The 14443-nt window shown below is 44.8% G+C and overlaps 1 protein-coding gene across 1 annotated transcript in view; it reads left to right on the top strand.

Moving 5' to 3' along the window:
* PARP9 (poly(ADP-ribose) polymerase family member 9) overlaps nt 1–14443 on the top strand; it is a 63275-nt gene that overhangs the window by 17122 nt on the left and 31710 nt on the right. The window contains 3 exon segments of the mRNA XM_030209177.1: nt 3031–3890; nt 10159–10377; nt 10468–10686. Coding sequence (XP_030065037.1) covers nt 3031–3890; nt 10159–10377; nt 10468–10686 — 1298 coding nt within the window.

The following is a 14443-nucleotide window of genomic DNA, read 5'->3' as shown; positions in this document are numbered from 1 at the left end:
GCGTCCCCTAAAGTGTAGATGGCAGATTTATCCTGCTTTGTGGTAGAGTGCAAGGTAAGTCATTAGTTTGTCACCCAGATATGTCGAGTTTTTTGAAGGGAGTCTGTCTCCTTTGCCCTCCGGTCAGGGACATTTTTCCTTCCTGGAACCTGAATTTGGTGCTTTCTGTTCTCACTAGGCCTCCCTTTGAACTTTTGTCTTCTTGTTCCCTTAAGGATTTAACTCTCAAGACAGTATTTTTGGTTGCTATAGCTTTGGCTAGACGAGTATTGGAGTTACAGGCCTTCTCCTGTAGGTCTCCTTTCTTGGAGTTTTCTAGAGAGTGGGTGATTTTGCGTCCCTTGCCCTCGTTTCTTCCGAAAGTGGTCTCATGTTTTCATCTTTCCCAGTCGGTGGTTTTGCCAATTTTGGGATCCTCCAGTTCGGAGGATCAGCAAAGGTTATGGACGCTGGATGTTAAAAGGTCTCTCAAGCATTATCTGAAGGTCACAGAGGTTTTCAGGTGCTCAGATCGCCTGTTTCTGCTTATTGGAGGTTCTCGCAAGGGGTTAGCGGCTTCCAAATCCACTATTTCTAGGTGGCTTAAGGAGATGAAAGTTTCCGCATACCTCTTAGCGGCAAAACCGGGTCCGGAGAAACTCGAGGCCCATTCTGCCAAGGATCAAACAGCTTCTTGGGCGGAGAGGTTTTTGGTACCATCTCTAGAAATTTGTAAAGCTGCTACTTGGGCTTCTTTACGTTCTTTCTCTAAGCATGACATGTTGGATTTATAGTGTCATCAGGAAGCGGTTTTTGGAGCGAGGGTTCTCACAGTGGGGTTGCTGGGGTCCCTTCCTTAAGGATACTGCTTTGATACGTCCCATCAGTCCAATCCTGGGCTGGCCTAGAGGGACGCTAAGGAAGGAGAAATTAGACCTTACCTGCTAATTTGCTTTCCTTTAGTCCCTCCGGACCAGTCCACGTCCCTCCCGTAGTTTTAGTTCAGTATGTTGTTTGTTGTGCCAAAGAGTGGTTTAAGTCGTGTTCACTTGTTTTTTTTCGGTCGGAGAGTTCCAGAGTGGAGCTACTCTGCATGTTTCACTTTAACTCTACAAGACAAAAAAAAGTCATAATTCTCAAACATCTTCTCCAGGGCATGTTGTGTTTGCAGTTACCAGACATAAGAGATTTCGGTGTCTGTGTGCACGCTGTTTGCAGTACTTTCGTGGCTGCTCAGATTTCTGGTGGCACAGAAGGTAGTTCTTTCTTTTTCCTGTTTTGTTACTGAAATACTGAATCTAGGGTCACATGGCCACGGCTCCTATTGGCTCCCAGAGTCGGAACTTCTCAGTCTCCACCTGCTGGAAGGAGTGCACAACCCATCAGTCCAATCCTGGGCCGTTCCGGAGTGACTAAAGGAAAGCAAATTAGCAGGTAAGATCTAATTTCTCCTTAAGTGGACAGGTCGTGCATAAATTTAAGCACCACCATTTGCAACAGTAAAAATGTGGTGAAAAGGCCCGTCTCTATATTTATGCGTGGAGAATAGTTATCCTGTAATGACGCGCTTAACTCAAAACTATGCCCACCCCTGATCCATCCCAAAATGCAACTTCCCATTTCTGTGCCCCCTTTTTTGAACAGTAATTTTATGCGCGGATCCCATGCTTAACTTTACATGTGTTAGTCCCAATTAAATCTAATTAGTGCCAATAATGGCTTGTTAAAAGCCAATTATTGGCACTAATGGGCTCATTCTATTAAATTGCACGCGCAAATTGGGAAAACACCTAAATTTGCACACATAATTTTTGGCGAGCTTCATAGAATCAGGGATCAGAATTAGGGGGCCAGTGCTGACAGGAAAGGGGTCTTCCCCTGGTTTGGGTTAAATAGGAGATCAATAAATATTAACATGCTGTACTTGATGTGATGATGTGGCTTGTCTAATGTACATTTGTAAAACTAAGGAAAAGCCATATTGTGCTTTGCTCTTGAGATGGGTAAGAAGAGTCACATAAATGCTTGTACGTAGAGGAAACCAAAATAACATGTAAAAAGATTACGGCACAAATCTTTTCTCTTTGGAATTTAATCAAAGTGAAGCCAAACAAAACGGGGGGGATTAGATGGGATTTGGATTTAGCTCATCGCTTTTCAGAAGTAGTTCAGGGCAATTTACATTCAGGTACAATAGGTATTTCTCTGTCCCTGAAGGGCTCTCAATCTAAATTTGTACCCGAGGCAACGGAGGGTTAAGTGATTTGCCCAAAATCACAAAGAGTGTTGTTGTGATTTGACCCTTAACTTCCCTAGTTTTGAGTAACTGCACTAACCATTAGGCTACTGCTCCATGCCACATCAAACATATAAACGGCGAGTGACCGTACTCACTCGCAAATGCGCAGTAGAGACTTCCCTCTCTGCCCCGCCCCCGCATCAATACGTGATGACGGGGGCGGGACAGAGAGGGAAGTCTCTACTGGCATGCTGCAGACATCGGAACCGCTCCCCCTCCCCCCTCCCCCGGAGTCGCCGCCGCCCCTCCATCTGGCCCGAGCACTGTGAACTTACATCACCACGCAGCAGCAGGCACATCAGCTAAGCTGCCGTCGGGCTTCCTTCTCTGCCTTTGTCCCGCCCTCGCCGACGTTACGTCACATGAGGGCGGGACACAGGCAGAGAAGGAAGCCCGCCCTGACGGCAGCTTTGCTGATGTGCCTGCTGCTGCGTGCTGAATGATGTAAGTTTATAGTGCTGCTCGGGCCGGGTGGAGGGGCGGCGGGACGGCGCCGACCTTGGGGGGGGGGCTCGGAACCCCCCCATTCCAAAAGTAGCCTGTTTTCACGGGCTCAACGGCTAGTGTTATTATATGATATGATGTGAGCAAAACACATTACAAATCTTTTCAGTACAGGAGTACCAAAATTAAGGTGATATTATACAATTAAATAACAGTTGTGCTTTGTTGTACCTTCAACAGATACAGTATGCCATGTTTGTTCTAATTAGTTTGCTTTGTAAATTAAATATAATTATTCCATTCTGCAGAGTCAGGATTGTTTGACCGGAATGAAGTTTCCATTCCTATTGGGGATGATGTTTACAAAGCACTTACAGAGAGTCAAAGTCTGTTGAGCGATGTCATTGAGAAGAAATTTGGCTGTTTTTCTTACGTTACTGGTTCTGCATCTTTGGCAACCCAAACCAACTCTGTGCGTCCCATTAAAGTATACAGGAAAACATGGAAGAAGGTTGAGCTCTCTGTATGGAAAGATGATCTGACAAAGCATCCTGCAGATGCTGTGGTGAATGCCGCCAATAGCCGGTTAGACCATGCAGCTGGCCTTGCTTATGCGCTGATGACGGCTGGGGGCAAAGAAGTTGAAAAAGAGAGCATGATGTGGGTTAAAGAACGTGGGGAAGTACCCACCGGTAAAATAGCAGTTACCACTGGTGGAACACTTCCCTGTAAGTGCATCATTCATGCTGTGGGTCCCATTTGGTCCTCATACACAGAGAGCATATGTAAACAGCACCTTCGTAGTGCTGTTAATGAAATTCTCATGTTTGTCAATAAGAATCCTCACATTAGATCTGTGGCCATTCCTGCACTGAGTTCAGGAATTTTTGGTTTCCCTCTGGAGCTCTGTGCTACAATAATTGTATCTACAATCAAGGACTTCTGTCAAGAAGCTCCACTTTCTCCACATGTGAAAGAAATCCGCTTAGTAAATAATGATGACAGGACTGTTACGGCAATGATGGAGGCTTGTGAAAAGATCTTGGACAGCAGTGAAAACTCTTCATCCAGTCTGAGCCCCGCTCTTCCATCAAACCAGGCTTCTGATTCCATCTCGGTAAATGGTCTCCATCTTCAGCTCATCAGAGGGCACATTGAAGATCAAAAGGTTAGTCTTTTATTTGCTGTTAAGTAATTAAAAGAATATATCACTTTTGCAGGTTTAGTTAGCGTTATTTTAATGGGTGCTCTGCTGTCGTACAGAAGTATTTCGATTTCACAGCAGATATGTCACCTAAATATTTTCAGTGTAAATAAGTACAAAAAGTACATGTTTAAAATCCTTTTGTTTTGGCCTAGTTGTTACTCTGTCTTTCCAAAAGCAGGGGAAAAATGTTTTCACAGCAGTCAAATAGACAGTCAAGGGGTGGAAGTCTCCAAAAACAGTTCCAGGATAACCAGAGTAAAAGTGATGTGGTAGCCGTGTTAGTCCACTTTTAAAGGTAATAAATAGAAATAACACGTAGAAAAGAAAATAAGATGAAACCTTTTTGTATTGTTAAGTCCTGTCTGGTGGTTGTCAAAATATTTAATCATTTTGACACCCACCAGACAGGATTTAACAAAGATCTGGGTTTTCTAGCCCATTGTAAACCATAAAATTCTACTGCTTTTTCACCCTTAATTACCATCCACCCTCTTTCTGTGAGACTGTCATTGAAATGCCTTTGTGTTTCACTTATAAATACTGATGTTTGCCAACATTTGCTTATCTCTGATCTGAAGAAGAAGGGTTACCTTTGAAAGCTAAGCAAAAAACGTATTAAGTTGGTCCAATAAAAAAGGTATCATCTTATTTTCTTTTCTATGTTTTGTTTTATTTCTATTTGTTACCTAGGATAACCAGAGAATGCAAAGCACAAAAGTCCAAATGTTTCTAAAACATATAAACTTTTATATGTTTTAGAAGCTAACTTTGCCTAAAACTTGTGTTTTACCTTGTGCGGTTGTTTTATTGTGTTTAGGAACTGAGGGAGGGTATGGGGGTGGGGAGAGATTGATGATGTATTAGCCACGACTTTGGGTGTGTACTTGCATTTGCTTTAGTTGTGATTGGCTTCTAATAAAAATGATTTAAACATATGTTTTAGAAGCATTTGGACTTATTTGCTTTGCTTTCTCTGGTTATCCTAGAACTGTTTTGGAGTCTTCCACCCCTTGACTGTCACTCTTTTTCACCTTTTTCTTCCACCTCAATCGGGGTCGATATTGGGATTGTGGTGTATGAGCCTTCATTTGCAACTAGGAATTTTCCCTTATTTCATTATTTAAATAGAGCCTCCAATTGTTCTTAGTGTGATCATTGCAGCCTTCAGAACTCCTTAGAGAATTCTGTATCATGGGTTCCAGATCCAGTCATCAGATGTCGCTCTTAACAATAACCACAATGGGTGATTAAAAAAGGCAGGATATGAAAAATGTTTTAAAAATGAAATTAAATTCTGACTCATCATAGGGAGTGTAAATGCTGCTCAAACACTGTCCTCAGCAAGACCTGACCCTGAGGGAGAGGGTGTGGAGCCTGGTCAGATCTATCAAACAGGGCCCCCTGAAGAGCAGAAGGGGAAGGGAAGTGTCATACATCCTTATCTGCTTCAGAAGTTGAAGAACAATTCCCCTTCTCTGCTCCCAAGACAAGTTGAGACCCTCCCCATCCTACCTATATCATCCCTGGTGGTCTGGGGGGGGGGGGGGGCCCTATGGACAGGAACAATACCCACTTGCTCCTGCCTGTTGTGACTCCGGCTTCAAAACGGCCACTCACAAAGCACCTCAATCATTAGTATCTCCCTTCCCCAATCTGGTCTTACCCAATAAGTACATAAGGGTTGCCATACTGGGATAGACCGAAGGTCCATCAAGCCCAGTATCCTGTTTCCAACAGTTGCCAATACAAGTCACAAGTACCTGGCAAGATCCCAAAACAGTACAATACATTTTATGTTGCTTATCCTAGAAATAAGTAGTGGATTTTTCCAGGTCCATTTTAATAATGGCTTATGGACTTTTCTTTTAGGAAGCTATCCAAACCTTTTTTGAACCCTGCTAAGCTAACTGTTTTTATCACATTCTCTGTCAGCGAATTCCAGAGTTTAATTACACGTTGAGTGAAGAAATATTTTCTCTGATTTGTTTTAAATTTACTACTTTCTAGCTTCATTTCGTGTCCCCTAGTCCTAGTATTTTTGGAAAGAGTAAACAAGCGATTCACGTCTACCTGTTCCACTCCACTCACTATTTTATATACCTCTATCCTATCTCCCCTCAGCCGTGTTTTCTCCAAGCTGAAGAGCCCAAGCTGTTTCAGCTTTTCCTTATAGGGAAGTCGTCCCATCCCCTTTATCGTTTTTATTGCCCTTCTCTGTACTTTTTCTAATTCCATTGTATCTTTTTTGAGATGGACATGGGGGAAGCCACTGCTTGCCCCGGGATTAGATTAGTAGCATGGAATGTTGCTACTAATTGGGTTCCTGCCAGGTACTTTTGACCTGGATTGGCCACTGTTGGAAACAGGATACTGGGCTAGATGGACCATTGGCCTAACCCAGTATAGTTATTCTTATGTTCTTACTAGTAAAAGAGGCCCGTTTCTGGACCAAATGAAACGGGCGCTAGCAAGGTTTTCCTCCCCAATACCCCCCCCTTCTCCCTCCCTCCCTACGTACCTACCGACCCCTTGGTCGTTCAGACGCCATTGCTCCACGCACCATACGCCATTGCTCCGCCCTCGGTGTGTGACGCCATTGCTCCGCCCTCGACGTCATCACGTTTGACGCAAGGGCGGGGCCCGGCGACTTGGCGATTTCGGTGGCTTCACCACCACGGACTCTTCGAACCTGTGTTGAAGGAAGTGACGTCAGTGGCTTCAGAACGTTGAGGGTGAGTTTTATTATATAGGATGTGTACAACACTTATCACAATGTTATGTGAGTGATAATGTCAGATCAGATGTCATGTATTTTAAAATACCTGTTTTCTTTTTCATTTGTATTTATTAGTTTTTAATACAAAGAGAACATGAACCATACAGAACTAAAAAGTAACGCATAACTTTAAAAGAAACAGAAAAAATCAGTGTAATACACATCTCTGTAGATGAGTGAATGCAATGTAGAATCATCAGGTATACTTTAGCTATATGGGGTGCGTATGTGTTTCACATATTTAAGAGTTCTGGCAGTATGAGTCCAAGGGAACCTGGACTTCCAACATTGAAGAAGTATTTCCACGTTTAGAGGCTGCAGCCTAAGAGGCAAACTTGACCCTCCACCATTCATATATGTTAAGATAGTATTATCTTTCTAATGAGAGATAATTAAGTGAATGGTTAAGATAAGCATAATGTTAAATAATTTAGCAGATGTTGATGGTATTGAGATACCAGGAATCCTAGAACATGGGATAACAATTTTATATGGGAGATGGTCTTTTACAGAAAATATGCTAGACATTGTTTCCCTTACTGAGGTCCAGAATTTTTTTGAATTATCACAGTATTAAATCACATGTGGAATGGAGGAGTGGTCTAGTGGTTAGAGCACTGGTTTTGACAACCAGAGGGTGACCGTTTCAAATCCCACTGCTGTTTCTTTGTGATCTTGGACACTGGCTTCGTTTGGATACTATTCTCTGAACACAGAAAAAGGTTGGACAGGAATTAGAGATAAAAAATGTATTTTATTACTCACCAGCACAGGATCAGATATCAGTAGCAAGTTGTGGAAAAATAATAGCAAACTTACAAAATCTAACATCAGTAGCTTTTGTAATTATAAAAAGTCAGGCTAATTAGATAAAGAACAAGAGAAAAAAGAGGAAGGAAAGTTTATTCCTCACTGTCATACAAAGGTCACAGAACAGAGCGAAAGAAAGAATGAATGAAAGAGAGATTCTTAGCTGTAAAGAATTAGTTCTTATGAGGGAGGGCGGGTGGGAAGTACACCTCCCTCGGGAAATAGGCTGTGGCAAGGATATGAAGCTCTCCTGCCAGCCGGGCAATTTCAGAGTTTCTTTCAGGGTTGCCAGGTGGAAAATTTTTTTCCAGCCTAAAGGAGCCCAAAATCCAGCCCAAAACCCGCCCAAACTCAAACCCCGCCCCTGACACCCCCGCCCCCGCGTCATCACCCCCGCCCCCGCCGTCATCAACCCCGCCCCCGTCATCGGCCCCGCCTCCCCGTCACTAACCCCGCCTCCCCGTCACTAACCCCGCCTCCCCCGTCACTAACCCCGCCCAGAAACGTCATTAACCCCGCCCACCGCGGCCGAAAAAAGCCGGCGAAAAAACCGCAAAAGCCGGCGAAAAAACCGCCCCGAAGCCAAAAAGGAGCCCAAAAAACCGCAACCCGCCGCGGGCAAAAATTTCCCGCGGCGGGTCGCGGAAAACCGCCCAATTGGGCGGTAAAACCGCCCACCTGGCAACACTGGTTTCTTTATCTACAGCGTACTTTTATAGGCCTATGGTGAGCATTCACTTCTCCCCTACGCTGGACCAATCATAGGTGCTGCATATGTGCTGGAGACTTGCAATAGGGTCCTTCATATGTGCTGGAGACTTGCAATTGAGTCCTTGCCACACCTCTTCTCAGTAAATTATATTTGTAACAAGTTATACCAGGCAGTTGAGTTGCCCCAGCAACTGGAGGCCTTATTAGAGTTTGTGATCAGCCAGAAATTCCTTCATGTGGCTGATAGTAAAGACTGACCAGTGTTGCCAGGTGGGCGGTTTTACCGCCCAATTGGGCGGTTTTCCCGCGGCGGGGTCGCGGTTTTTTGGGCTTCTTTTTTTTTTCTTTTCCGCGGTTTTCGGGCGGTTTTTTCATCTGCGGGGGGCGGGGTTAGTGACGTTTTGGGCGGGGTTAGTGACGGGGAGGCAGGGCCGATGACGGGGGAGGCGGGGCCGGTGATGGGGAAGGCGGGGCCGATGACGGCGAGGATGATGACGCGGGGGTGGGGGTGTCAGGGGCGGGGTTTGAGTTTGGGCGGATTTTGGGCTGTTTTTAGGCTGGATTGGGTGGGAAAAAAATTTTCCACCTGGCAACCCTGAGACTGACAAAAACATATAGAAAAGAAAGATTGGGGGTGGGAAGTTGTGCAGCATACCTGAAGTAGAACATTATAGGTAAAATGTTTATAGAACAGTACAAATTTAGATTGTGAGCCCTCCAGGCACAGGGAAACACCCAGTGTACCTGAAAAGTAACTCACCCTGAGCTACTACTGAAAAAGTTGTGAGCAAAATCCAAATAAATATGTGAAAGTGATCTGATTTCTTTAAAGCAAGACCAGCATTTGTTAGATGTGTCATCTGGTAACTTAGCAATTTTTGCAGAGATCCAGTGTGCTTTATGAAGTGGATGGATGGAGTATTTTAGACCAGTAAAGTTCCCATTCAGCAGGAGTTAGTTGCAATACAGATTCCCTGGCCTTTTCTGTTCTGATGTATATGTTTGTTTGTTTTTTTCAAAAAGTTGTAGAGCTTCATAAACCTTTGAATCAGACTTTTATTCCATTAATAAATCTAATATAATAATTTGCTCCTCCAACGTTCTCTGTCCCCCCTCCCTCCCAGTTCCATGGGACCCTGGAACTGGGAGGGACAGAGGGAGGGGGGACCCTGGAAATGGGAGGGAGGGAGGGAGGGGGACACTGGAACTCGGAGGGGGAGGGGGGCCTGGAGCTCGGAGGGAGGTGGAGGGGGCAGGGAAGAGATGCTGCACATGGATGGATGGAGGGGGCAGGGCACAGAGGATGTTGCCTGCAGGGGAGAAAGCATAATGCAGGGGAGGGAGGGGACCACCCTGGAACTCAGAGGCAGGGAGGGGATGACCCTGGAACTCGGAGGGAGGGGGACAACAACCATGGAACTCAGAGGGAGGGGGGGGACAACCCTGGAACTCAGAGGGAGGGGGACCCTGGCACACACTCTCATGCTCACAGACACACTCGCACCCAATCTCACTCTCTCTCTGTCACACACACACATGCACATTCACTCTCTCTCTCTCACACAGTCACTCTCACACACTCTCTCAAACATACACACTCCAAGGAAAACCTTGCTAGCGCCCGTTTCATTTGTGTCAGAAATGGGCCTTTTGTTTTACTAGTTTTGACATAATTTGAAATATTTGGATTCAGTAGGTAGTTGTGTGGGTGGTTTAAAAATCTTCTGGATACCTTGACATATATGTTGCCAGAATGAAGGTTGTGACAGTTGTACCCCATAATTTGCACTGATGACTTCAAAAGGGCATCGCCTGTGTTTTGTTTTTGTTTAAAGCAATTTCATTAGCAAGTATCTTTTTGAAACTAACACAGTCCACATAGTTTAATTACAGTTAAGATGAATTGAGCTTTGCTTTTGTCTGTTCTTCTAGACTACTGTTATTGTTAATTCTACATCTGAGAGTCTGAATCTCAGTGAAGGACAGATTTCAGCTGCAATTCTTAAGAAAGGAGGTTCGGGTCTGCAGCAAGAACTTATCAACAAGAGAAATCCTTCACAGTTCAAGTCTGTAATATGTACAAAAGGACACAGGTTAGGCTGTGATTATGTATACCATATCTTGTGGACAAGTGGAGATATTAAAAAAGAGGTAAACCTGAATTTCTTTCTGTCATAATTGCTCCGTATAAAACTTTTCTGTTCTGTATATATGTAAGTCTGAAATTTCCTTGTTCTGCAGAAATTTCAGGGCATAGTTGCAGAATGCTTGAAGCTTGCACAGCGCTATCAGACTCCTTCAATTTCATTCCCTGCACTTGGAACAGGTGTTTTACATTTGCCAAAGGATCAAGTAGCACAAGTCATGACCGCTGAAGTCCTGAAGTTTGCAAATCTGTGTCCTGGCAAGAATCCAGATGTGTGTTTTGTGATATATCCTTCTGACAACGAGACCTTTAAGGTAAATTAGTCACTGTTCTATACCATGGAGAACTAATCCTCTATATTCAAGATATTTTCTGCCCTTTGCTCTGAAGTACTTTTGGTGGTCAATTTTATAACAGTTCACCTAGGCTGAGAAGCCTAGTAAGGTGCCTGTTTTGAGGCTATTTTATAAATACACACGAGGGGACTCTCTTACTAAAGTGCACCAAGTAGATAACACATGAATTAGTGTGTGTTAACTGCTTCCACATAAACATGCCAGCTGTTACTGAGGTGGCATGATGATTAGCGCACGCTGAGTCACGCATTAATTGCATGTTGTGTTAGGGAACTAGAAGGGTCATGAGCAGAGAGTGGGCATGGACTACATACTACAGTTAGTGCACCGTATTTACTATCACTTTTGCAGTTAATGTGTGTGCACTTAGTTCCTCCTCAGTAGGGGATGCTAATTGCAACCAGGTTTACAAGCGCTAGCACAGTATCAGTGTGATAATTGCAGAGGACATAAGTACATAAGTATTGCCATACTTGGACAGACCAAAGGTCCATCAAGCCCAGCATCCTGTTTCCAACAGTGGCCAATCCAGATCACGAATACCTGGCAAGATCCCAAAAAAGTATAAAACATTTTATGCTGCTTATCCAAGAAATAAGCAGTGGATTTTCCTCAAGTCCATAAGTACATAAGTAATGCCACACTGGGAAAAGACCAAGGGTCCATCGAGCCCAGCATCCTGTTCACGACAGCGGCCAATCCAGGCCAAGGGCACCTGGCAAGCTTCCCAAACGTACAAACATTCTATACATGTTATTCCTGGAATTGTGGATTTTTCCCAAGTCCATTTAGTAGTGGTTTATGAACTTGTCCTTTAGGAAACCCTCTAACCCCTTTTTAAACTCTGCTAAGCTAACCGCCTTCACCACGTTCTCCGGCAATGAATTCCAGAGCTTAATTATGCGTTGGTTGAAGAAAACTTTTCTCCGATTTGTTTTAGTAATGGTCTATGGACTTTCCTTTAGGAAGCCGTCCAAACCTTTTATAAACCCCGCTAAGCTAACAGCCTTTACCACATTCTCTGGCAACGAATTCCAGAGTTTAATTACACATTGAGTGAAGAAAACTTTTCTCTTATTCGTATTAAATGTACTACTTTGTAGCTTCATTGCATTCCACCTAGTCCTAGTATTTTTTGGAAAGAGTAAACAGACACTTCACGTCTACCCGTTCCACTCCACTCCACTCATTATTTTATAGACCTCTATCATATCTCCCCTCAGCCCTCTTTTCTCCAAGCTGAAGACTTTTGGGACAGAAAGGAAACGGTATAATTGAATTAGTGTACGATTAGCTTAAGTGAAATACAGAATATCCAGTCTGTGATACTGGTCTCACCTCAGGACCCTGCGAGTCCTAATTTATTTTGGATAAGATTGTTGACTGGCTGTCTGCCCGCTGGCTGATCTTAAATACTAAGAAGACAGTTGCCCTTTGAGTTACTGGACATCTGGCGTCTCCCTCTTCTGTCCCTTTTTGTGCAGGGTGAGCCTATTTAGGTGTGTACATCGATTCAGCACGCACTTTTCACTCCCAAATCTCAGCAGTTACTAACTCCTTACGCATGATTCGGCCCATTAGGCCATATCTGGATGAGGATATCTGTGCCACTTTTCGTTCCGGTTGCTTCCAAGTTGGATTACTTTAATGTTGTCTGTATTGGTCTTCCTATGCTTGCTCTTCGGAAACTCCAGAGAGTCCAGGACACAGCGATTCATTTACTCACTGGTGCTCGTTATGATCATGTAACACTCCTTCTGAAACTGCATCATCAGTTACCAATAAAGTACCGCATTATCCACAAGCTTTTTTTGACCTTAGCATTTAAAACCCTTCACTTGGTACCCCTTTTGCTTGGCATGTTTTATCAGTCCATATAGACCTGCTTGGATACTCCGTTCTTCTTAGCCATCAGCTCTCCACACCCCCTTTATATTTAACAAGGCTTGAATCCATACACCATTCAGCCTTTTTTTGCAGTTGCTCCTTTCCATTGGAATTCTTTGCCTTTGGACATCCGGGCTGAAGTAACAGACAGTAACGTAGTAGATGACGGCAGAAACAGACCTGCAAGGTCCATCCAGTCTGCCCAACAAGATAAACTCATATGTGCTACTTTTTGTGTATACCCTACTTTGATTTGTACCTGTCCTCTTCAGGGCACAGACCGTATAAGTCTGCCCAGCACTAGCCCCGCCTCCCAACCACCAGCCCCGCCTCCCACCACTGGCTCTGGCACAGACTGTATAAGTCTGCCCAGCACTATCCCTGCCTCCCAACCACCGGCTCTGGCACAGACCGTATAAGTCTGCCCAGCACTATCCCCGCCTCCCAACCACCAGTCCCGCCTCCTACCACCGGCTCTTCCACCCAATCTCGGCTAAGCTTCTGAGGATCCATTCCCTCGGAACAGGATTCCTTTGTTTATCCCATGCATGTTTCAATTCCGTTACCGTTTTCCTCTCCACCACCTCCCGTGGGAGAGCATTCCAAGCATCCACCACTCTCTCCGTGAAAAAATACTTCCTGACATTTTTCTTGAGTCTGCCCCCCTTCAATCTCATATCATGCCCTCTAGTTCTACCGCCTTCCCATCTCCGGAAAAGGTCCGCTTACGGATTAATACCTTTCAGAAAGTGTCCTATCCCTGTTTTTGGATTCGTATCATGTTATTCTTTTTCCCAGGCATTTGAAGACTAAGCAGATTCCTGGGTCAATACATGTTAGCAGTGGCACTCGAAATGCGATCTTTTTTTGTTTTACTGTCCTATTGTAGTTCCTTTCTGCTTCTGTTTGTGATTGTAAACCACTTTGACATGTTTTTGAAAGGTGGTATTTCCTTGTCACCTGCAGCAGATGAATCCAGGAACTGGTGGGTTAAGTCCGTCTACCAGCAGGTGGAGATAGAGATAAACAAACTGAAGGCAGTGATGCCAGACAGCCAGTCCCTTTCTCAGTTATTATATCTCTCTCCAGCAGGTGGCAGACGACTTTTCTCCAGCTCCTGGATCCAAGGATACTGAAGGTGCTCTTGGGCCAGTGGCCAGTTTGAGCAGGGGGTGGCGGACTGAAGGTGACGCCTTTGAGAGCATACCCAGGTTCTGGGTCCCTGCTTCACCCCATAATTCCCTCTTAACAGGCTTTCTGCTGTTTCTTCCCCGTATGTTTCTATCTCCTCACTAAAAAAAAAAAAAAGAAAGAAAGAAACGGAGGGGAAGTGTTATTAGTGAGAGCTGACTGTGTTCCTGCCTGTCTGAACCCTGTCTGACATCGTAGTTGGAGTGTTTCTCTTCAATTCGTGCTGCAGGTCCCACGCTTCTCCTGCTGTGGGTAAGTGCTGCTGTGTTTTGTTTACAGGGGCAGATGGCAGCTGAGGCTGTGAAGAGATGTTCCTGATGCAGGAAATGACGGTTGGCAGTGGGTCTTTGCAGTGCTGGTTGCGCTGACTTGGTGGGACTTGAGGAATCAGTGCCCTCCCTCTGAGAGCGTGCTGTCCTGCCCTGAGCCTCGTGATTCACATGCCATTTTGCGAACCGCTGTGGAGGTGGCTCCGGTAGTGGTTTTGGACGGCGCTTCTTCTCCTTTGTTGGGAGAGGCTTTAGGGGCGTTAGGCACTGCTGCCTGTGGCTCAGGGGCCGTGGCTGTGGGTTGCTCCGCTTCGGGGGGAGGGGTTTTGTCCCGAATTTGTTTTGCTCCTCCATCAGGCTTATTTGCT

The sequence above is a fragment of the Microcaecilia unicolor genome, chromosome 7 (genome assembly GCF_901765095.1).
Source record: "Microcaecilia unicolor chromosome 7, aMicUni1.1, whole genome shotgun sequence".
In the NCBI taxonomy this organism is placed as follows: domain Eukaryota; kingdom Metazoa; phylum Chordata; class Amphibia; order Gymnophiona; family Siphonopidae; genus Microcaecilia; species Microcaecilia unicolor.
This window is presented reverse-complemented; position numbering and strand designations above follow the sequence as displayed.